Source organism: Pygoscelis adeliae, unplaced genomic scaffold (assembly GCF_000699105.1).
Source record: "Pygoscelis adeliae isolate BGI_AS28 unplaced genomic scaffold, ASM69910v1 Scaffold127, whole genome shotgun sequence".
Classification (NCBI taxonomy): Eukaryota; Metazoa; Chordata; class Aves; order Sphenisciformes; family Spheniscidae; genus Pygoscelis; species Pygoscelis adeliae.
Genome location: NW_008825208.1, coordinates 5859801 through 5882080, shown reverse-complemented (window position 1 = coordinate 5882080; position 22280 = coordinate 5859801). Strand labels below are relative to the sequence as shown.

Here is a 22280-nt window from a genome sequence, read left to right as displayed (position 1 = left end):
GAAGAGCGTATTCTAGGAACTCTACGAACAGCTGGATTAACAGCTCTGGCCAAGAGTGTTAGGAAGGTTAGAGATGGTATAACGCTTTCTGAATCACAAAGCAATATGTCGTCTTTCTCGTGATTACAGAACAGATTCAGAGCTCCTCTCTAAAGCACGTGCCTATACACAAAACCTACCTGTACAAAAGCTAATTGAGTCAGAGGTTTGATTTCTACCCCCCTCGCATTTGTAAATGTGACAGGATTAAAAAAAAAATAAATCAATAGATGTGGCCTTCCTAGAGTTTTTCCTCTGAAAGTGATTGCACTATGTAAAACACACTGTACTTTGCCCAGCGGGGGCATTTCTTGTGCTGCTGCAATGCTTTGTATACCCGGAGTGCAGTGCGCAGACTGACGCGAGCACTCCCATTCTGACCTACAAGCTGTTGCTTAAATGGATGTATATTGAGAAAAGTTTTCTAATGTTGCGAGATCTCCATCACATTCACTGCAATCTGTACTGTCGAAGTATGTGAATGGTCTGACTGAAAGAAACCCCTCCTGCTTACCAAAAAGGTAAAACTAAATAAAAGCTGCATGACCTGTTCTTCGAAGTGACTGGTAGTGGTTTTTTCTCCCACTCTTGAGTATTTTACAGTATTCTCATGTTCCAGATTTGAAGTGCACCTTTGTGTTCTGCTCTGCGCTGACCAACCCGCCCTCGGGCCGCTCGCTGACCGACGCAGCCCTTGGTCTGCAGTGTCAGCTCTTCAGGCTGAAGGTGGCCATGTTACAAGTGACAGCGTCCAGTTAGGAGGAACTATGTGAATTTGTTTTTTAAGCCAACAGCTTGGTCTCTTGCAGCCAGGCAGGGTTATGGGATGTGTGCATATATACTATGTACGTAAAAAAAACCCAACGTATATAATTATATTCCATGTATGTATTATATTTGCATATATATGGAAGATGAGGCCATGAGGTTGAAAGTTTATTTAAACAATATTCAAGAACTTAACACTTCAAAATATTCCAGACATGGACACATCCACCCCCCCAAACCAGCCTCAATCACATTTACTTTCCTAATGGTATTCTGAAAGGAAGAAGGAGAGGGGGGAAAAAAAAAAAAATCAGCTAAGCAGAGGAGAGCGAGCAAATAAATACAAACTTTATGGCTGAAGCATCATCTGGCAAGATGAACGCTGTCAGACCTTACACCCCCAAAACATGGAGCCTCACCACTGCGAGCAGTGGGCCAGCATCCCTCTCCCGTGCCCCAGCTTGCTGTGGCGAGCAGAGACCACCTCTGTGGCACTGTGACCAACGCTGGGTTTCTGCCATCTGAGCGCTAGCTGCACAGACGCATTAAATATTTCTGGCCAGTGAAGGCAGCAGGATAACGTTACTTGGGTTCTTTGGTAAGGGAAGACAAGGGAAATGGAAGAAAACGACAACAAAAAAAAGACAAATCGGGTTGTCTAAAAATGTTTAGATTTTCTCTTGCCTCTAATGTATATGTATAGAGTACAGAATTAAATAAACTTTGAGAAACGCAGCAGGAAGTTCAAAATTGAGAAAAGTTTAATTCTGAGTAGGCACTGTTCAATGAAAAGTGTCAAGGAAGGAAAGCACATAAACTGTTACACCTCATGGTGTAACATTTACTGATAAAAACATCAGTGCCGCAAAAATTAGAAAAATAACTTGGGAGTTAAAATTGCTGATAGTTGCCTCGCTCCTTAAAAACCAATTATAGTAGCTTAAAAATTAGTATGCCACTTTCTGCTGGTATTTGACAACAGGGGACAAAGACAGCGTTTACAGTTTGCAACAGGTTTTCTGAATGCTGTAAACACTGCAAGTCTAATCAGATTTTCCTCATTCAGAGGCTTCAGTTCCTGCTGTTGAGCTTACAGAGCTACTGTTTATGTATGTTTATGTGTAAATGCTTACAGAAGGATAGCAGGAATTACTTACAGGACACCAAGAGGAATAAATGTGGCCAGCTCAGCTAATAGTACAGGCAACAGCCTCCTGTGAATTTCAATTCTTATGAGTTGTGGATATGAACTTAAAGCTAAAGCATAAAGGAGTAGTATTTCAAGATTAAAAATACTTTTCAAAACAGAAAGTTAGAAGTCAGAGAGTTTCTTCATGGCCTACCTATAGACTGGGGTCAGAGAATACCTAAGAAGCTGGTACGACAGGTGAAGGGTCAGTGAAGTTTCCTGGTTCTGCAGGTCCTCTTTTGTCATTGTTAGGTCCTTTCTGGGCTTTCTTGAGGGCAGGTGCCTTATTTCTGCTTTGAAACTGATCGTATCTTGCAATAGTGGATACACCATCCACAAACTTGGTCTTGAAGAGGACATTTGCGTTGTTAAACATTCCATCCTTCAGGGACACCACAATAAACTAAAACAAACCAGAAAGCTTAAAGTAAATGCTGCCATCCAAAAAAAGACTTTTAAACAACACTGGACAAGGCTTCTAAAAAGAGGATTCTTCAAAAAATATTCTAAACATAACTAAAGCCCAACAGAACGTGCTGAGCAGGTTAACGTACACCCGCAGGCCAGACATTTTCTGCAGCTAACGATGCGCGGCTCCGTCCATATCCCAGCGCTTGGCCTGGGATACAGGCCACAACACAGAACAGCTGTTCATGGTGCATCAATCACAGGAAAAAACGTTGCCATGAATTTTGCAAGAATGCAGGATCTTTCATAGCCTAAAGATATTGCCCCTATAGCCTAAAATTATTTTACAGTACTGGTAACAAATGTTCCCCTCCTCTCTCTCATAATTTGGAAAGGTCACATCCTACCACCAAATAGAGATAGGTACTGCCTTTCACTCAGAGTAGTAAGTTTCTTCAGTTCTACATATTTTTTCATGCACAGGCCACAGCAATACAGATTCTTTCCACTAGAGCCTGGCTTATTTCAACAGGGCCAAAAAGAAAGTATTTTTAAAGCTCAGGTTAAAGAACTCTAGCAAAAAAAAAAAAAAAAAAGAAAAAAAGAAAAAAATTCAGGATGTGGGTCATGCCTGAAATTGATCATATCACAGATATTCTACCCTAGTACGACCTGGGTTTTAGCCACTGCAGCAACAGCTTACATTAAAATGTAATGCTTGGGAGTTTCACAGTTGCCGTATCATCAGTGTAACTTCCAGTTGAAACAACTCAGAAATACAACGCACATCTCTGGAATACAATACTTGAGCAGCTGAGACTCCTCAGTGGCAGGCTGCCTCTGAAAATAGTGACATGCATTAACGGGTGATCACAATAGTTTCAAGATCATACCTGGGAGTGTCTGAAATGAGTATGAAGCATCTGCCCAATATTCTGGGTATGAGAGAGATCAAGGGCTGCATCCACTTCGTCCAAGATGTAAATTGGGGCAGGTTTGAAGAGAAGCATGGCTAAGATCAAGGACAAGGCCACCAATGATCTAATATAGAGAACAAGAAAGTCACGTTTTACCCTCTTGTTTCAGAGGCTTTGGCTTATGAAGACAGTTGCTTGGTAGTAACAAAATGCTCTCTCAAAAGCAGATTCATGCTATGAGTTCCAAAGAGACAGAATGACAGCTTCTGCCACAACTTCTGATTTCAAAATGTGAAGCCTTCGGCCAGAAGGCCGATAACTCTTCTATCAGAAGATCAGGCTAGTTGGGTGATGATATTTAAAATCATGCTGTCGCTTGACCTATTTTCAACCCTGAGTTTTGCAGTGCTGTTTTTCAACGTACAGTTCTTGAAGCATTCTGTCCTTTAGAAAGTTCTGTACCTCTGTCTCACCTCTTCCTAAAATCTGTTTCTACTTTTCAATTTGTTAGATTTTTCCTTAGAAGCTGCGAAGAAGCACGTACCCTACACAGTAGCTGTAATCACTGGAGAAGAAAACTGTCACCATGACACTACATTGACACTGGGGCAGAACTTGTCTATATCGATTTTTGAGATTACAACTCAAAGGCTGGAGCATTTAACTCAACGGTACCTCAGTAGTACCTAGACTTAACTGCAGTTTTCTCACCACTCAGTTAATTTTTTTGGTCACTTCTCCATAAAGTAAAGTCTTGTTTGTTATCGTATGCCAAGTAATGCATCGTTCTAAGTCGGATTCCTCTTTGAGCTGAACTGAATTAATAATGCTTTCAATATTAAGTCAGGTTGGAAGGAGACAGAGTCCCTGACTTGACTAGGGAACAGATTCATTTTTTGCTCTTCTGAACTGTCATTAGCTAGTCATATCAATTATATACACAACTGCAATGGAAAACAAACAAAAACGCCCACAAAGTTCACCAACCTTTGTCCTCCACTAAGTTCTGTTAAGTTTTCCTTCCAGGTGTTTCCTAAGGCAATTCTGAACTCCAGACCATCCAAGACATTCTGGGTTTTAGAGGTCGCTAGCATAGCTTTGGCTCCTGGTAGAAGTGTTGAGAAAATGGAACCAAAGTCTTCATTCACCTAGAAGTCAGACCATAAAAGATGTATGTATGTGCTTTGAATCAAGAGCACAAACAGCTAAAAACTTAGTGGTAAGCTGCACTGTGCTCTAGATGTCTTGCCCAATTTAACCCAATGACTTCTTAGATCTTGAAGATTAGCACATACAGGATAGTGAGAAAATATTAGCATATGGAATCTTTTATTTTCTCTGTACTGAAAAGAGAAGCAACACCAAGGGATATATATATATACACACAGGACTCTTTATACTAAGCATTTTAACGGGATCAAATGAAAGAAATATTGGAAGGCTTCTTTATGCTATCAGCCAGGGAAATGGTTATGCCCTACCTCAGATTTATTAACTGGTAAGTTGTGGTTTCTCCCAATTAAAGGACTATCAACAGTATAGGCACCTTGTAAGAGGCACACACTGGCATCCTCCCCACTCCTTTTCTTCCCAGGATTACTTAAGCAATGTCCAAGTATTGGATGGGATGCCACTTTGTAAACATAGATTAAGATTTTCTAGGTCAAGGAATGTATCTGAGAATGCATTTATTCTGCCACCCATGATGCTTTTAAATACAATTCAGTAATTTTTGCTGAACAAGATTTTGCAATGAAAATGTACCACTTTGTCAATGATATCTTCATTATGGGCAGTAATAATTAAAACCTTCATTTGTGAGCAATTTAATCTTAGATATAATTGATCTTCTCAAAAGCCAAAAAGTACAAGTTCTCCTGGTACAGCAGAGAAGAATGTTTCAAGAGCTTTCCATGTAGAAAGGGAAAAGGAAAACTTTATACTTTTGTTATAGTTAATGATATGAGAGAACTAGTAAGAAGGCAGAGTGCTAAGATAACAGAAACATAAATCACCTGTTGCTCTATTCCAGTATCACCTATCCTACCAGTGACAGTTACAGTAGCCCAGGTCTACAGCCCCACATTGTACGGGGCTACACAGAACCAGAAGATTTTAACTCTGGTCAAATATTGGTTTAAGCAAACAAAAGTAGACTGTATCACTGTTTTGTCCAACTTCCATGTGAGAGACAATGATTTCAGCATGCCAGTAGCTTAACGTTCCTGAAATTTTTGTGAGCATTAAAAGGGAATGGAAAAGCAGTTTTGCAGGTTTAACTGTATCTTCACAATTCTCAGAGAATTCATGTCTTATTCTCAAAAGTGAGGTGAAACAGGAGGAATGAAGTGGTTGTTTTGTAATTTAAATACTAGGCAAGGGAAGTTAGTTCTGGAAAGAGACCCTTTTTTCTTTTTTCCCATGGAAATATGCAAAACACTAATCTAAGATAAATCTGATCCTCTGCTAACGTGAAGATTAGATTTCAAGTGTCATACCTTTTTCCAAGCAATATGTAAAGCTTCAGTTTTCTTCTGGTCAAGCTCTTCAATAGCTGTAAGAATTTTTGACTTGTCATTCTCCACAATTCTTTTTTTCTTCATTAAGTCATTGTACTGGTACAATGAAAAGAAAAGATTGATTTCAATGAACTTCGTGCTCAAATACATTTTGTGCTAATCTTACAGTTTCACTGTTTATCATTTTTGTAACTGTGAAATAGCTATTAACCACAAGATTGAAATCCAAAGCATTCATTTAGCTGTATGAAGGATTTAAGTTTTAGGATATTATTTGCAAATTAAAGTACTAGAATTTTCAACAATCAGCAAAGGGGAAGACCAATATTACTCTGAAAGTTGCACCTCCTTTCCAAGTTAATCATGTTTCATTTGCCTTTCCATAGAAGAAAGGATGTTTCTGGAGGCTGATATGAAGAACAGGCCTATTCTAATCATGAAACAGTACTAGAAAAGTTGAAGTGTCAATCAGTGGACAGTTTTGAGACAATCCTGGAATAGCCTCAAGATACAGATGAATTCGAGACAACCCTGGAATGCCTTCAAGCTATCATGCTTCAAGATGAACAGTTTTTTGATCTGCAACCTTTGGTAAAAGTATGCCATTCTCAGATACTGTAACAGATGCCACAAAGCTTGCCTAATGCTGCTGCTGCCGACTTAGGATGGACTGGGGTAGGGAAGAATGAAATTATTCTTTTTACCATCCAAAGGCAAGATTATGCATAACCTGGAAAACTAATGCACAAGAGAATAGTTCAAAAATGTAAGATTAGTATAAAAGATCTAACAAAAGGTTTCCTGCTATCTCATGAAGATTTAGTTTTATTTTTATTTTGGGTGTATTCAGAAACAGAGCATGTGAAAATATAAAGTTACATTATACATAATACCATATACCCAACCTGCCCAATCTTTAAAGGTTAAAGCACAGAATGTTTACCCTCTCCTCTGTCTCAGAAAGCATAGTCATAGCTCTCATGTTCACATTCCTTCCCAACTTCTCTTTCCTCTCCTGCAATTTCTGCAGCTTCTGACTTGCTTCTTTGGGATTGTTAGTTTTGAAGTCATAGACTGTGTTTGGCTGACCAAAAAGTGGTTTCTCTGAAGCTATCCACTCATACTCTTTCAGCATTTTGTTCACCTGTAAACAAGAAGGTATGTTGAGGCTTTTTTTTTTTTCCTTCTCAAATGTGAATAAAAAGTAATTAAAAAAAAAAGAGTCAACATCCTGAAATTACTCTACAACATTAATTCTTCTATCCCAATGCAGCACAGGTGTATACCTTTACAATGCTTCATGTGATTTCCAAGACTGTAGACGAACGAAGATTTTAAGGGAGCTTTCACATATTCCCATCACATTACTTGGAACAGGTTTTTCTGTATCTGGACTAAGCCATTGTCACTGAATCTCTGGATTAGCTTCTTTAATTAGTTACCTAATTTGTCCATACAATCAGAATGTTCTTCTCACTGAGCACCTTCTCACTGTGATCTACTCTCTATTAGTCTGTACTGATAAGCTCTGTTACAACTCACAATTTCCACCGCCTCCTCCTGGGATAAAACTTTTCACATCAAAAGCTGCAAATATGACAGTGCTTATGAAGAAAAAAGGCTATTTCCTTTGCATGTGGCAAGGGAAATAACCACTCCTGCTCACAAGATGCAAGGAAAAGCACAGCTCTGAAATACCTTGGCAGCAGCATCAGCGGTCTCTTGTTGATGTTTGTTAATCTGGTGTTCTAATGCTTTAACCTTAAGCTGCAATTCATTATTTTGTTCTCTGGATTTTACTGCCTCTGCAGATTTGGCTTTAATTGCTTTATCCTGCAGCACAATTACTTCCTTTTGCTTGGCCAGCTCCTTCTGTGATTTCTCTACAGATTCCTGAAAAGCAAATCAAACAGCCGTTTATTAGCGTCTTTTAAAGGCTGGTGGTAGACAGTTGTTAGAAGAAAAGGACACAAGAAGGAAGGAGAAAAAAATTCACATGTGGTAACAAAGCCAAAAAATAATAATTCGGCTAAACATAATTGTGTGCTGGCAAGAAAATCCAAACAACAAAATACACGTTATAATTTGAGCTTTAGGGGGATCATATTTTCAGTAACATCAACACAGATAATGAAACACAGTATTCACTTTTACCTTTGTCCTAGACACTTCAGCTGCCATAGCAATTACTTGCTCCTGGTAGGATTTGACTGCTGTATCTGCAGCCGCTATCTGTTGTTCATAGAAGGCCTGCTCTTGTTTTAGCTCTTCAAGTTCCAGAACTAAAGCTTCAACTTCCTAAAGAGATGTTTTCAAATTTATTACAGTTACACTTAAATGGAAAGAATTAAGATTCAGTTTGATGTAGTAAATGCTGTGGAAGATTAACAGTACCCATTCTTCAGCAAGGGGGCACTCTCACCAAAAAAAAAAAAAAAAAAAAAAGCAGCAGCAATTTCTACATCAGTCACTACAGAGTAATATATTAAGTTCCAAAACTGACAGTATTAAAACTTCAGGAGAATCAAACTTTCTGATCACTGCAACCACTTTTGACATTGAGAAAATTCCCAACAAAGGTTAAGTTTTACCTGCTGCTTTTCTTTCATTTTTTTCCTTGAAGCGTCTGCCTTTTTCTTGGCACTGTCTAGTTTCTGCTGGGCATTTTTTAGTTCTTTTTCACATTCTGCTTCTGCATTTTTCATTTTATTCTCCAATACCTTGTATTTATCTTCTGCTTTCTTTTGGCTTTCTTCAGTTTTCTTTAATGTCTCTTCACACTCCGCTGAATCAAGAAGTACAGTACTGAGATCAGGCATTTTTCTTATCTTTAAATTTACATCCTGAACTCCAACTGAAATAAATCTGTCTTTGCCTCTAACAGAAAAAAGTGGTTGTACATTTGCTAGTTACTGAAGTCAGCTATTTCAATGATTTAAGACAGTGTGCTGTTGTTACCAGTTATTGGTAGGGCACCAAATAGACAACCAGTCATTAAAATTAATGAAAATAAGCCTTTTTTCTTTTTTTGACAGGTGCAAGTATATGCCAGATCACATGATCAAGAAGTAATTAATCAGATGGATACCTAATAAGATATCACCTCATCCCTGGAACACTATGTCTACATATGTATCGCTTCTGACCATCTTTTTTCTTTAGATGTTTTACTTATTGCTGCATTTGCTTCCTTTTACATTTTTCCTTAGCTATATAAACAGTACTTCTTTCCAATGCTTTCTTGTTATACAAACTGTTTATACCGCTAACCTTAAATATCTACGGAAACAGATGGCTTGCAAAAAACAAAGATTACTCAAATATTGGATTAAATCTATTTTAAAACTTCCCTGCAAAGCCATTTTTCCTTTTATTATAAAGTATATAAAATACTTAATAAGAATATAACCTTTACTACAAACGAATGACCAACCTTATGTGAATCACCTCTATGCAAGTCTATTGTGATTCTGTATTTGTTACATATTACAAAATATAAAGATAGCATTTTCAAAGCAAAAAATATTTTTTTCTTAAGCAGAGATTCTGCTGCTAAAACAGCCAAATATCCATCTCATTCTCAGCAATTAGTTTTCAGTTAAAAGATTAAGAACACATTTGTCACCAATGGTTTTCTTCAGGGCAAGCAGCTCTTCCTGTTGTTTGTGATAAGCACTTTGATGAAGCTTCGTTTGCAACAGCTCTGCTTCCTCAGACTTCATCTCCCACTGCTGCTTCAGTTGCCGGTACCTTTGAAGACAGTAATGATATACACTGCTATAAAAAGCGGTACCCAGCCCTTCAGTTTCAAAGTTGACATAAGTAGATATAGAAATAAGTAGATAAAGAAATACTTATATTCCCAGTCTAATGTGAGATACTATGATGACCATAGGACAAATGAGCTTAAATGCATGAAAGACTGATATAATTGATTTAATCACAATTGTGAAGTTTGTAGATATGTAAGTAACTCCTGGTTGTGCAGCCCCGACAAGGTGTTGCATAAAAAACAAACAAATGCAACACATGGAATTTGGCAACAATTCAGAGCTCATGTTTTTCCAACCAGCAGCATGCCACATGCTAGGCTGAAGCATTAAAGAAAAAAAAAATATCTAAAAGCAAAACTCGTTTCTTCCTTTTGGTCATATTTCTGGACGTTTTCAAAACAATTTGAAAAATAAATTCAGCTGGTACATAGCGTATTACACAACACTACCTCCTTATGGGATTTTTACAGAACTGACTGAGCATATTTTTATATTCTGTCTTTTAAAGAGATCTTCAGTAACTGAGTAGCTGAAAATCAAATATACTTAAAATTATTTAGTATCACTCAGATATTCCCCTTTAGTATCTTTATATTTTCATGGGAGAAAAATAAGAGCTATCAGAAACTGAAATTCTGTATGGGTGTTACAAAATATGACTGGAACAGATCCATTCTTCAGTGGACTTCACGAAACTTGGAAAATTTCAAGTGATTTCAAGTATACATTATAGTATGCCATTTTTTTCCCTGTATTACCCAAAACAAAGTTTTCTTGCATGTGTTATCTAAAAACTAAATTTGCTTGTTGATTGCTGTACAGATTAAACTGGGGGGGAAAGGGACAAGTAAGGGAATAATTTTCTGCATATTATATTATCAACAGGACCTATGCCCTCCAAAAATACTTCTTTATATTACATTTACTCAGTCACATAGAAGAAATGATAGACATTTTATAGGGCAAACCTTACTTTTCAGCAACAATCTTCAAGCTTGCCAGCTCATTCTCTACAGTCTCAAGTTCAGATCCCTTTGTCTTGAGTTCTACTTCAACATTTTTCATTTCTTGAAGTTTAGACAATATTGGTGCAGCTTGTGAGCCCGCACCTGTTCAGTGAGAAAAAAGCAAAGTCAAGCTAATTGGAATTACACTAGTGGATTCACCACTGGCAAATAGCAAATTCTAAATGTTAAGAATGATGCAGGTTGATTATTTGTTTTAGTTACAAAACAGAAAGGTAGCTAAGCTAAAATTATAGTAATTCTCAGTGGAAAAGACTACCTCCTCTGTTACAGAATTTAGTTCTGTAGACTTCGAATACTACACATGCATTTCTGGTGAAATCAACTAACTTTTCATAATTTATGAAATTATCTCAAATTAATTATGAATTACTTCAAAAAGTGCTTGAATTCAAAGCATTTCTCCTTCAAAGATTACACAGCCAAATAAGATTTAAGTATTTAAAATCTAAACTACCTTATGCAAAGTTTGCCATTGATTATTTCTTAGTCTAATCAATCTTCTTTCAGCTCTAGACTGACAAATCTTTGCTCAAACAGATAATATTATTCCCAGTATAAGTCTAAACAAAAAGGTTACTGTTCATTTTTATAAAAAACATGCAGAGCAGTAAACAAATCAACAGACACACAGTATTATTATATGAATAAAACCAGCAATTGCCTCCATGCAGAGTGCCCTGGGGATCAAACATATCTCCATCAAGTGTAACACTTCTTGTCATTATCCTTTTGTCAAAGGTCACTTTCTTAGCATTATCCATGTTATTACAGATCAGTGTTGCTCCAAAGACATATTCCATTGCTTTCTCCAGTTCAGATTCATATTCAACTAGAGAAAGGGCTAAATGCAAGTTGTCATGACCAGCCTAGAAATCAAATGAAATGCAATTAGTATGCCTTAAGTTATAAAGAGTTTTCAAATTTAATTTGCTTCTCTTGATAAAAACAGTTTCTAAAAACCATCATTACATTTTAAAACAATTTCAGTTAAAAAAGGAATAATTAATATCCATTTAAACATTGCATAGCTGAAAGGATACAAAGGAAAAAAATAAAATCAAGATACCCTCAAACCCTATAGAAATTCTTATTAGTATAACCATTAAGAAGCCCATGTTTTTAGCACAGAAACAAAATGAAAAAGGAACACAAGCAAAATAGTGTAAATAATGTATTTATTTACATACCAACGTTTGGGCCAACTTGACTATGTGTTGTCCAACACACCTGGCTGAAATTTTGCTTAGTGGAATGATGGTGTATCGACGCTTTAGTTCACCATTTTCTAAGAGCTTTTTGCCAGTAACCTCAAATGAGAAGAGTTACAAAGCATACCTGAATACATAACTGATTTTGTAAAGTAAGACAATAGGGCATTGCAAGAGGAATATATTGTTGCCAGTAACTATGCATGACTCTCTTGACCTAATTTAAACATGTACATGGGTACAAACCACCTCTTAAGCATTCAGTAACAATGCACATGCTCGCTAACCCTGAATCGCATGACCTCATCTCAACATTCAGAGTTCTGTATTAAAGTAATAAACATACCTCTGTGTCCACAATAATGTTATAGAGTTTCCCTCCAGCCACAGCTTCTAGGGCTTTTGCTTTGGATAGATCTTTCACAGTGATAAGAGACCCAACAGGGCCTTTCACGTGGTTTGGATTCCAATTTCTTTCCGGATCTCTTAAAATAAATTTAAATTATGATAATCACATTTATTTTTCTCCCACACATCTTAAAAAAATTATATTCAAAAACTCATACTGCTTATTACATTGGTATAAGAAATTCTAAATTCTATCAGGAAAAACCCACAGAAAATGGTTGAATTAAATACTTCAGGGCAAGAGACCTCCCAATAGTCAGCTATAAAGTCATTAGAAGAATGTCCTTCCTGATTTTGGTATAATTTGTTCATGCAATTTTCAATTGATTTTTATGGGTCCTATTATTAGCACAGCTATAGGAATATGTTCAGACTGATTATTACATAAGCAAATAAATCTGGGGATACATATATTTCATCGGTGGAGACAGATACAATGTTGACCTCCACAGAGCAAGTCTACTCACAGTCCTCAGGCAGGACTCTGAAAAGTAATGATTACATATTTTTGCAGTTTAGACCTTTGTATTCTATGGTTTTAGCTACTGAAGTTGAGTTATGGCTTGCAAACACCATCATACAAAACTTTTAAATTCCAGTGATTTTGATAAGGCTGTCATTTAAGAATGACTGTATCACTTTCCCTGCTGTTCATTAATTCAGTTAACATTTCCTGACCTCCCCCCTCCCCCCTCTCCCCCCCTTCACTTGCATCGCAGGTAAATTAGTCATTATTCACTGGCACTAAAAGGAAAGCAACAGCTAAGCAATTAATGGAATTACACTCCAAGTCCCATAAGCCATGCATAAAATGCCCCAAAAAGCACTTTCAAACATCTTTTAGAATCACACTGAGATCTTACTTGTATTCAAACTGTAGATGAGGAAACTTTGCCATTAAGCCTTCATGCAATTCTCTCAGTCGGCTGATGTCACAAGCCAATGCCTTCTTTTTTGCTAAAAGGGCTTCTTCTTTCTCTTCTTAGGAGTTGAACACAAGAAGTAGACAAACATCCACAGCACAAAAATCTATTAGCTTAAAAATTGGTATGCTACACTGTTTATCTACATATAGGTAGAAAATACTTAATTGAAAGACTTTCTAGAATTCTTTGTAAATTTCCAGTTTAGATAAATTAACACCATCACAATACCAAACATGCAAAGAAAGAGTTTAAAGTCTAATGTGCTTCTCTGAATGTCATTCTGGAATATCTATTTACGGTTTTGAATAGCTTCTGCAACAAATGTTACCTGAATGAAAAATGAACTTTAAGAACTGTTTTAGGTAGGAAAACCAGGAAGGAATAGGGTGGTTGGTCACTTTTTCCACTAAATTTTAGATGGAATTTAAATTTTCCATCAAACTTTAAAAGATTTGGCCTAAAGTTTATAAAATCAAATTATTTTAAATTCTTATCTGTGGAAGACAAGAGCTTGCAGAGCTTTGACCAGAGAAATTTCTTTGTGCATGAAAGCAGCATACTTGGTTTTTCAGTTCCTTCTTGTACTGGGTCTGGCTGGGATGAAGTTAACTTCCCCCATAGCAGCCCTCATCACGCTGTGCTTTGTATTTCTAGAACATGTTGACCAGTGTTTTGGCTAGTGCTGAGCAGTGCTCACAGAGCATCAAGGCTGTCCCTCCAACGGCCAGTAGGCTGGGGGTGGGCAAGAGGCTAGGAGGGGCATAGCCAGGACAGCTGACCCAAGCAATATTCCATACCATATGAAGCTGTGCTCAACAATAAAAGCTAAGAAAGGAGGAGGGGAGGGGGCATTCATTATTAAGGCGTTTGTCTTCCAGACCAGCTGCTACGCGTACTGAGGCCCTACTTCCCAGGAAGTGGCTGGACACTGCCTGCTGATAGGAAGCAGAGAGTAAATCTTTTTGTTTTCCTTTGCTTCTGTGTCCGACACAGCCAGTTCCAGATGGCTCCAAGACGGACCCACCACTGGCCAAGGCTGAGCCCATCGGTGACAGTGATAGCACCTCTGTGATAACATATTTAAGAAGGGGTAAAAACTGCTGTGCAACAGCAGCGGGAAGAAAGGAGTGAGAATATGTGACAGAAACCACCCCGCAGACACCAAGGTCAGAGAAGGTGCTCCAGGCATTGGAGCGGAGATTCCCCCACAGCCCGTGGTGAAGACCATGGTGAGGCAGGCTGTCCTTCTGCAGCTCATGGAGGTCTAAGGTGGAGCAGATATCCACCTGCAGCCCGTGGAGGACCCCACGACAGAGCAGGTGGATGCCCGAAGGAGGCTGTGACCCCGTGGGAAGCCCACGCTGGAGCAGGCTCCTGGCAGGACCCATGACCCCATGGAGCGAGAGGAGCCCAGGCTGGAGCAGGTTTGCTGGCAGGACTTGTGACCCCATGGGGGACCCACGCTGGAGCAGTTCATGAAGAACTGCAGCCCGTGGGAAGGACCCACGTTGGAGAAGTTCATGGAGGACTGTCTCCCATGGGAGGGACCCCACACTGGAGCAGGGGTAGAGCGTGAGGAGGGAGTGGCAGAAGCAATGCATAATGAACTGACCGTAACCCCCATTCCCCATTCTCCAGCACTGCTCAGGGGTAGGAGGTAGAGAAAAATCAGGCATGAAGTTGAACCCAGGAAGGGAGGGGTGGGGGGAAGGGTTTTCAGGCTTGTTCCCATTTCTCATTATCCTACTCTGATTTCACTGGTAATAAATTAAATTAATTTTCCCCAGTTGAGGCTGTTTTGCCCGTGACAGTAATTGCTGAGCGATCTCCCTGTCCTTATCTCGACCCAAGAGCCTTTCGTTGTATTTTCTCTCCCCTGTCCAGTTGAGGAGGGGGAGTGATAGAACGGCTTGGTAGGCACCTGGCAGCCAGCCAGGGTCAACCCACCACACTTCCATATTCCTTTTCAGATTCCCCCATAATTATATACCAGAAGTCTGTACAGACCTTCATAGTTCAGCTTCTTCATTTGGTTCTCTAGTATTTCTTTTTTTTTTCTGACAGCCTTAAGTGCTTCTTGGTCTTTCTTGTAGCCTCCGTCCATCTTTTTAACTTCAGCTTGTTTTGTCTTTAATTCTTGTTGTGCAAAATTCAACTTCATTTGAGCCTGTAGGGAGTAAGAAAATACAGAACCAGAAGATCTTCAGAGAATCTTGCAGGTGCAGATTTAGAACACTTGCACTAACAAGGTGCTCATATAATTTGTAAAAGTCTCCACTGGTTGCAGAAATGCCACAAAGCAGCCTTGGCTTTTGAAAGTAAGGGCACAGGTGATTTGGAAACAAAACCATAAATCATGTATTTGGATACAATAACTCATATTAGCACATGAATAGAGTCCAAGAAGAAACAAGGTAAAATAATGTGGGACACAGCTGTCCTTGTTATTTTTCCCAGAAGAGTTTTTCCTTAAGTGAGACAAGCAAGGTGCACTTTCAACTTTGACAATTTAAATTCCACCGTGAGAACTACCCCAGCAGAGGTTTCTTATCTTAAAGACAAAAGAAGCAGCGTCTGTCTCAGTCATGTTGCTAGCATACAATTTAACTGAGGAGAAAACAGTTTCTTCTGAACTCTCCATTCACGGTCTCAAGCATCTTAATTTTGATCCCACTAAGTTTTACTGTAGAAATCTCAATAGTATGAATGCATATCATGGACAGCAGTCTTAATCTCTTCCTATCCAATACCATCAGTCATTTGGTTACTGTGAGTCCTACTTTATGCCTCAAATGCCAGTTTCTATACTTCCTCACAGCAATGTTATAGCTTTTGCCTATTTGTCTATATTTATGCAAGGATTATTTTTTTTTAATGACCTGTTTTATCAAAAAGTTACCTTAATACATATGCCAACTTGTAAAATATCTTGCATAGATATTCTGCAAATCTTTTCACTGACCTTTCAAGAGTCTGTCATTTGGTTTTCAGACAATTTAGAAAAGAAGCAGGAAGGCTAGTCTGAGACAAGCAGAGCTTTTATTCTTACCTGTTTAGCCTCTGTTACTGCCTTGCTGATTTCATTTTTGCAGGTCATCATCTGCCCAGCAAGAGTAGCTTCTTCCCCATCATCATTGCTGGACAACCCAGCAGACACAGCATTAAAATGCTGCTGTGCTACAGCTAAAGCATCTGCATCTTTTTCACTTGCTTCCTGTAAAGCATTTAGTTCTTTCTCCGTCTTCTTTACTTCTTTCTCCTTTGACACTAATGCTTTAGCATCCTTCAGCAAAACAAAGAACAAAAACAAAAAAGAGAGAATCTGAGTCCCATTAACTTTAAATTCATGTTGTTTAGATGAGGAGCTATGAGTAGTTTCATCAACTACATTTCTATGACCCTTTGTCAGATTTTGTGATCTTACAATTTGTCTTTGCATGTTTTCAAATGCGTACTTGACCCATGAGGGCACTGAAGATCTGCAGAAAGATTAAATACAGGAAGAGATGACAACTGCCCAAGAACTAGGAGAAATAGCTCTTTCTTCCCCATATCTAAAAAGTAAAGTATTCTTCAGTGCTCCTCTTGCATAGAAAAAAAATCAACTGTCAGAAATACACAATGCAGAAATGTCTCCTTTAATTTTAAGAATACCACATGTCCAGAGAGCATAATATTTTCAAAGCTATAGGGTTTTCTCCTGAGCTTAATAGAAGGTTGGTAACCATAAAGAGTTGCACTTTCATTGTATATGCATCACATTAGAAACCAATGGGAACCTACTACCTATCCTGCACAAATCAAACAATGCCCTTACCATTTGTTTCTGCTTTTCTGATGTGATTCTTGCCAATCATAGGATTTTTCTTATCATAATAGGTAAGAAAAAACAGCTGTCCCCCTCAATCTGAATTAATTTAGTGTTTAAAGAAAATTATATACGAAGGTCTTACCTCCTCCATACTTTTTACCAGTTCTTCATACTTATTCTCTTCACTTTCTAAGTTCTGCTTCTTGAGATCAAGGGCACTTTGTGCTCTAGTATTAATTCTTTGAATTTCTGAAAGAGCATCTTCCAGTGAACGGAGTGTACCACCAACTTCCTACAATCAGAAAAAAGGAAATTTAATTTAGCTTAAAAAACTGATACAGTATTAGTAGTATTTCTTCATCTGTTCACAGCTATATGTAGAAGAAGAGATAAATACCTGATCAAGCAGGCAGTTAGACTGCAATGCAAACAGGTCAGAATATCTCTTCCCTCTGAAATCCAAACTAACTTGAAGTCACTGCTGAAGCCCCACATCATCCCATATCATGGGACACTGTCCCTGAACAAAAGCTGCACTTAAGCATCCAAAGACCCTATGGGCCATCCTGTATCTACCCAAATTTACTGCCCCCAAAACTGAGGTCAGTACTGATTTTTATTGAACAAGAGTTTCCTACTTGAAGTGTGTTTCTTCTGAGACATCAACAAAAAGGGAGAAAAAAAATCCTGGCAAAACTTACCATTGAATGCACAGAGTGGAAACATGAGGGCAAACAGTTTCTATTCTTTAGTTATTATTAATTTACAGAGATTGGAAGTAAAGCATTTCAGACAAATGAAAACTTTAGACGGATGTCTTTTAGACAACGGCTAAGAATGACAGTGAGCAGTGCATACTCTATAAACAACCCACCAGAAGAAGATAAAAATTCAAGGGTATATTATGTGTAAAAATAATTCCCTTCTCATATAACTCCTCATATTCAGATGAGCACAACGCTGTTCTCACTTACCGTATTCCTTTTCTTTTCCATCTCTGCTATTTCTTCATTAAGTTGTCTCACCTTCTTTTCACTTTCAGCCATTGATTCCTGAAGCTTCTCTACATTAGCCTGCATTTCCTTTAATGCTTCAGCAGAGGATACCTTTGTCTCTTCAGCCAGAACAAACTGATAAGCTATACAGAGGCGGCTTAAATGTTCCATTGCTCGTATTACTTTTTGGTATTCTAGATAGGATGATCGTTCCTGAAAAGACACCAATTAAAAAAACCTCTAACATTTAATGGAAAAATAATATTAAGTAGGACTGTTATAGACATCTTCTACGCACTTCTACTAACATTATTATTTGTAGATAAAAGGAAGGATTCTCCATGTTAAGTAATATATTCGGTATTGTACATTGCAGGCCTGCTTAGGAAATTCTTAGATAAAACAATACTTGTATAATTGGTTGTACAGCAGAAATATCACTTGATACAAGTTTTTTAAGAACTAAGATATGTTTTTATCTTTTATTTTTATCTAGTTCTCTTGTTTTCTTCCTTTTCCATACACTGCCCTCTAGGATTTCCTGGAAATCCTGAATGTCACATTTTCTGTATTTGGACAGAAGAAAAAATTGATCTCTCTCAAAAGATTCTACAAAACTTGAAAACATGCTATTGTTTTAGCCACAACATACTGGTCCAGGGTAGCTGAAAGTATTTTTTCAGTACTTTAAGGGCCCTACCACTCTTCTAAGTTTTCCATACCTCTTTCAGTTTCTGTAACGTTGGAGTGATCTCCTCATTTAAGACCTGAAACAGAAAACAGAACATTTATATTCAGATTTTTAAAACTCTCATATGTCTAAGCATGAATATCTAGTTCCAGGTGCAGAAATGAAATATAATTAAAAACCACACTACACTAGTTATTCAGTTATCTTTAACAAATAGAAAAGAAAGTATACTTTCCAACATGTAGTACCGTTTGAATGTCTTTCAGTTTGGCTTCCTTCTTCTCTATGGTTTTCTGGACAGCTGTTTTCTTGCATTCATACATCCTAGTACCAGCTGCTTCTTCAATCATAGCTAAAATCTAAAATAAAGCAATGCAACAAAAATTTGATGTTTCTTCTTATGTCAGATAGGTTCAATTCAGAACTCAGTGGAACTTCTCATCTCCCTCCGATACCCTTTTTTTTGTGTCCCCCCCAAAATATTGATTCTTGTCATTCAAAACAAATCAGTAAAACTTAAGACAAAACACTCCCACAACTTTCTTACCTCTGGTGGCTTCATATTTAGAACTTTCGTAATTCGTCCCTGGTGACAGAAAGATAAAACAAGAATAGTGATTGTGTACCATGCAATAGTAAAAAAACAAAACAAAACCCCAAACCCAAAAAAACCCACTCATTTTTATACATTATATTATAAGCTCAAACTTTTTTTTTTTTTTTTGCGCTACAAGGATAATCTAGTTTACTCAATTGTTCTGTTCTTGAAAGTTCAAACAAGTCACTTCTTCAGGTAGCAAGCTTGAAATGGCCCTTATATCTTAGGCTCCACATTCCTGATTACATCTTAAAGAAGTAATCTGCATATTTTGTTCTAGAGTCTTACTGAGTTGCTGATGTTGAATAAGCTTTTAATAATAAACTGGCTTTTTGGAGATTTAGCTCATATGTAACTAGGGGAAAGCAGAATAGGTGCAAAACTGCCCTTCCCCCCCCCTCCTGCCCCCCACAAGTTGTGACAGTTCCATTTGAAACAGTAAATCCTGCTCTGTTTTATTATTCCTTGCAAACATGTCAGGGATTTGTCTAGTCCCTGTGTTGATGTTTATAAGGGTCCTTTCAATTGGTCAGCTCTTCCTTTGTTAATTGTGATTTAAGGCGGCAGGTTTATCAACTTCATTCAAAATACTAACATAGAACACACATAATAGGAAAGAAAATCTCTGTCTTTTTAGCATAATAATAAAAGCAACACCTATCTGTTAAAGAGACAAAAAGGAAAATTGGAATATGTTTTAGAAAAAGCTTGCTACGTGAGGGCTACATGAGGTCTTGTGCTGTAAGACACGTGTTTTAGGGTCAAACTATGCTGTACTGGAGATCTTAACTACTTAACAGACATTTGATTTTTACTTGACAAGAAGTTGCTTTTCTCTGATTAGGAAATTAAATGTTCTTCCACTATCCAACCTGCCTCAAATTTAGTGCAACTTCTATTCTTTTTGGATTTTATAAAGATGCACACAATACCTGCATAATGAGGAAGTGAGGGTTATTGACATTGAGTCCAACGGAACAGAAGAGATCCTGCACGCGAGTGTTGGTAGCATTCACACCATTGATAAGATACTTATTTCTGCCTCCAATGACAACCTGGAGAAGGAAAAGAAATGGAAGAAATTCCAAGTGATTTAAAAATGATTTGACATTATGAGAATATAAACTGTAATAATGAATAAAAAATCTGAGCAAATCCCATATATTTAATCTTTGCATATACACATATATATGCATACTATACAGAACATCAAAACAGATCTTGTTGGACTGAAGACATTTGAAATATCTAACTAAAATATAAGAAAGATCAGTCACTGAGGGCAATATTGACAAGAAAATTTCCAAACCACAAATTTTCACTTTTTTTTTTTTTAAACTTGGGAGACATCTTCATCAGAAAGATAAAGGTTTCTTTGTTCTTGGAGACCAAATTTAACACAAAGTTCAGATATTAAGAGGAAAATATGAAAGGAGAAAAAAAAGTCACAAAATAGAAAGCTATAACTTGCTTTAGGAACATTATTCCATTACTATTACGTTTCTGTACAAGTCCATAGAAAACATTATTGATATAATACATTTAACAATATTAAACTAATTTCCCAAGTAATTCCAATTTTTTTTGTCTAGTACACTGGATTTACTTCTACAGTTTGTGTTACTAACTACACTGTAGAAGTACTGCCTCAACTGCAAAAACTCAGGGACTTTAAAAATAACCTTTTTTTTTTTTCTTGAAAAGTCACTCTGTTGAGCATGGTAAAAATGTGTATAGGTAACTAAGCAATACAGATATTAAAGACTCACCTGCCTAGTGATGGTGATCTCATCATTAGCTTCAAATCCCAGTGGACTTAGCTTCTTGTCAGAATTATCAAAGGTAATAGACACAGTTGCTCTATTAATTCCAGCTTGCCCATTTTTATAAACTAGGTCTTGCAAGTTGGAAGCTCGCACCTAAATCCATGGAAAAGATAAATGCATTTCTGAAAGAAATTCATTACACAGCTTAAATGTGCTACTGTAGGTTTTGGAGAAATGAATGAAAAAAATGCAGATCTAGCTGTGGATTTAAGAGTTCATGTGAGACTGACATATGGGAGCTGCAAGGTGCTAGTGTTGTAAAACCACAGGCAGAGTGTGCCAGTCTAGTTTTAGTGAGCCAGCTAATTGTTTCTGCACGAGACTCCTGGCAAAAACTAAATAGATGTTTAAAAAAAAAAAAAAGCCAGACGACTAGTTCAGTCACCAGTACGTTTACTTAAAGAGCATTTGTTATTCATAATGCAGTTCAGAGGGAAATGAATTAGAAAGTGTTCCTTGGAGATCTGCTGGATTTGTCTATAATTACAAGGAGGGGAATAAAAAAATCACCTGAAGCCAGAGATTCTAATTGATCTCAGTGCACACAATTTTTTTTTATAAGAGTAAAGCAGATATACCATCTTTTAAATAGCAGGCATTGCATGAAAAACAGCTTTTTATTTTCTTCTGATGAACCAGTTGGCCAAATTTTAAGACCCAATCCAGAAGTGAAAAAGTTTATTACAAATAAACAAGTTAGTGCCTTTAGCTGAAAAAGATCTTTGTCTTGAAGCAGCTACCTTTTAAGTGGGTATTTTTAGCCTAATGTTCTAAGCTGCATACTTTGAGCTACTGTAGTATATTGATGAAATTGTAATTCAATCTTAATGTAAATATGAGCAAGAACAACAGAGAACCAGTTTTATGTAATGAAAAATCCAAATAAATAAAACTATTTTTTTGATAGAAGCACCACTTCAGGTCTTCCATCAGAGATTACTCAAGAGAGTAATATGAAACGTTGCTGACAGAAGAAAAACTTTTCTTAAATGCATCCTCTCTCTTTACCTGAGACAGATTGGTGATTCCCAACAGGAAACAGACTGAATCCAAGATATTGGACTTGCCACTACCATTCAAGCCAGTAATGGCATTGAACAATGGGTCAAAGCCACGGACTTCCGTCCTCTGAGCATAGGATTTAAATCCTTCAAGAACAATTGACTTGATGTACAT

The 22280-nt window shown here is 37.4% G+C and overlaps 2 protein-coding genes across 2 annotated transcripts in view; one reads left to right on the top strand and one right to left on the bottom strand.

Moving 5' to 3' along the window:
- KIAA0368 (KIAA0368 ortholog) overlaps positions 1 to 596 on the top strand; it is a 67871-nt gene extending 67275 nt beyond the window's left edge. The window contains exon 50 of the mRNA XM_009328999.1: positions 1 to 596. This exon is cut by the window's left edge and continues 2279 nt beyond it. The gene's annotated coding sequence lies outside the window, so the exon portion shown is untranslated.
- A 1578-nt stretch (positions 597 to 2174) lies between these two features.
- Positions 2175 to 22280, bottom strand: SMC2 (structural maintenance of chromosomes 2). The gene is made up of 24 exons (XM_009328998.1): positions 22113 to 22280; positions 21048 to 21197; positions 20211 to 20333; positions 19228 to 19266; positions 18929 to 19039; positions 18712 to 18756; positions 17969 to 18202; positions 17137 to 17286; positions 16233 to 16466; positions 15191 to 15350; positions 13121 to 13238; positions 12196 to 12334; positions 11829 to 11948; positions 11303 to 11507; positions 10587 to 10722; positions 9466 to 9590; positions 8432 to 8625; positions 7995 to 8138; positions 7539 to 7733; positions 6784 to 6984; positions 5820 to 5936; positions 4309 to 4469; positions 3298 to 3445; positions 2175 to 2399 (listed from the first exon to the last, which is right to left on the bottom strand). Exons 1-24 carry the CDS (start codon positions 22278 to 22280, stop codon positions 2175 to 2177), a joined length of 3642 nt encoding a protein of 1213 aa, XP_009327273.1.

Bases quoted from the DNA above. Each gene is read 5' to 3' on its own strand.
- SMC2 (XM_009328998.1), bottom strand. From the start codon at position 22,280: ATGTACATCAAGTCAATTGTTCTTGAAGGATTTAAATCCTATGCTCAG. The intron at 13,239-15,190 runs GTCTGTACAGAC...TCAACTCCTAAG, and splicing joins GAAGAAGCTGAACTATGAAG to AAGAGAAAGAAGAAGCCCTT. The intron at 8,139-8,431 runs GTAAAACTTAAC...ACATCTCTTTAG, and splicing joins AAATGAAAGAAAAGCAGCAG to GAAGTTGAAGCTTTAGTTCT.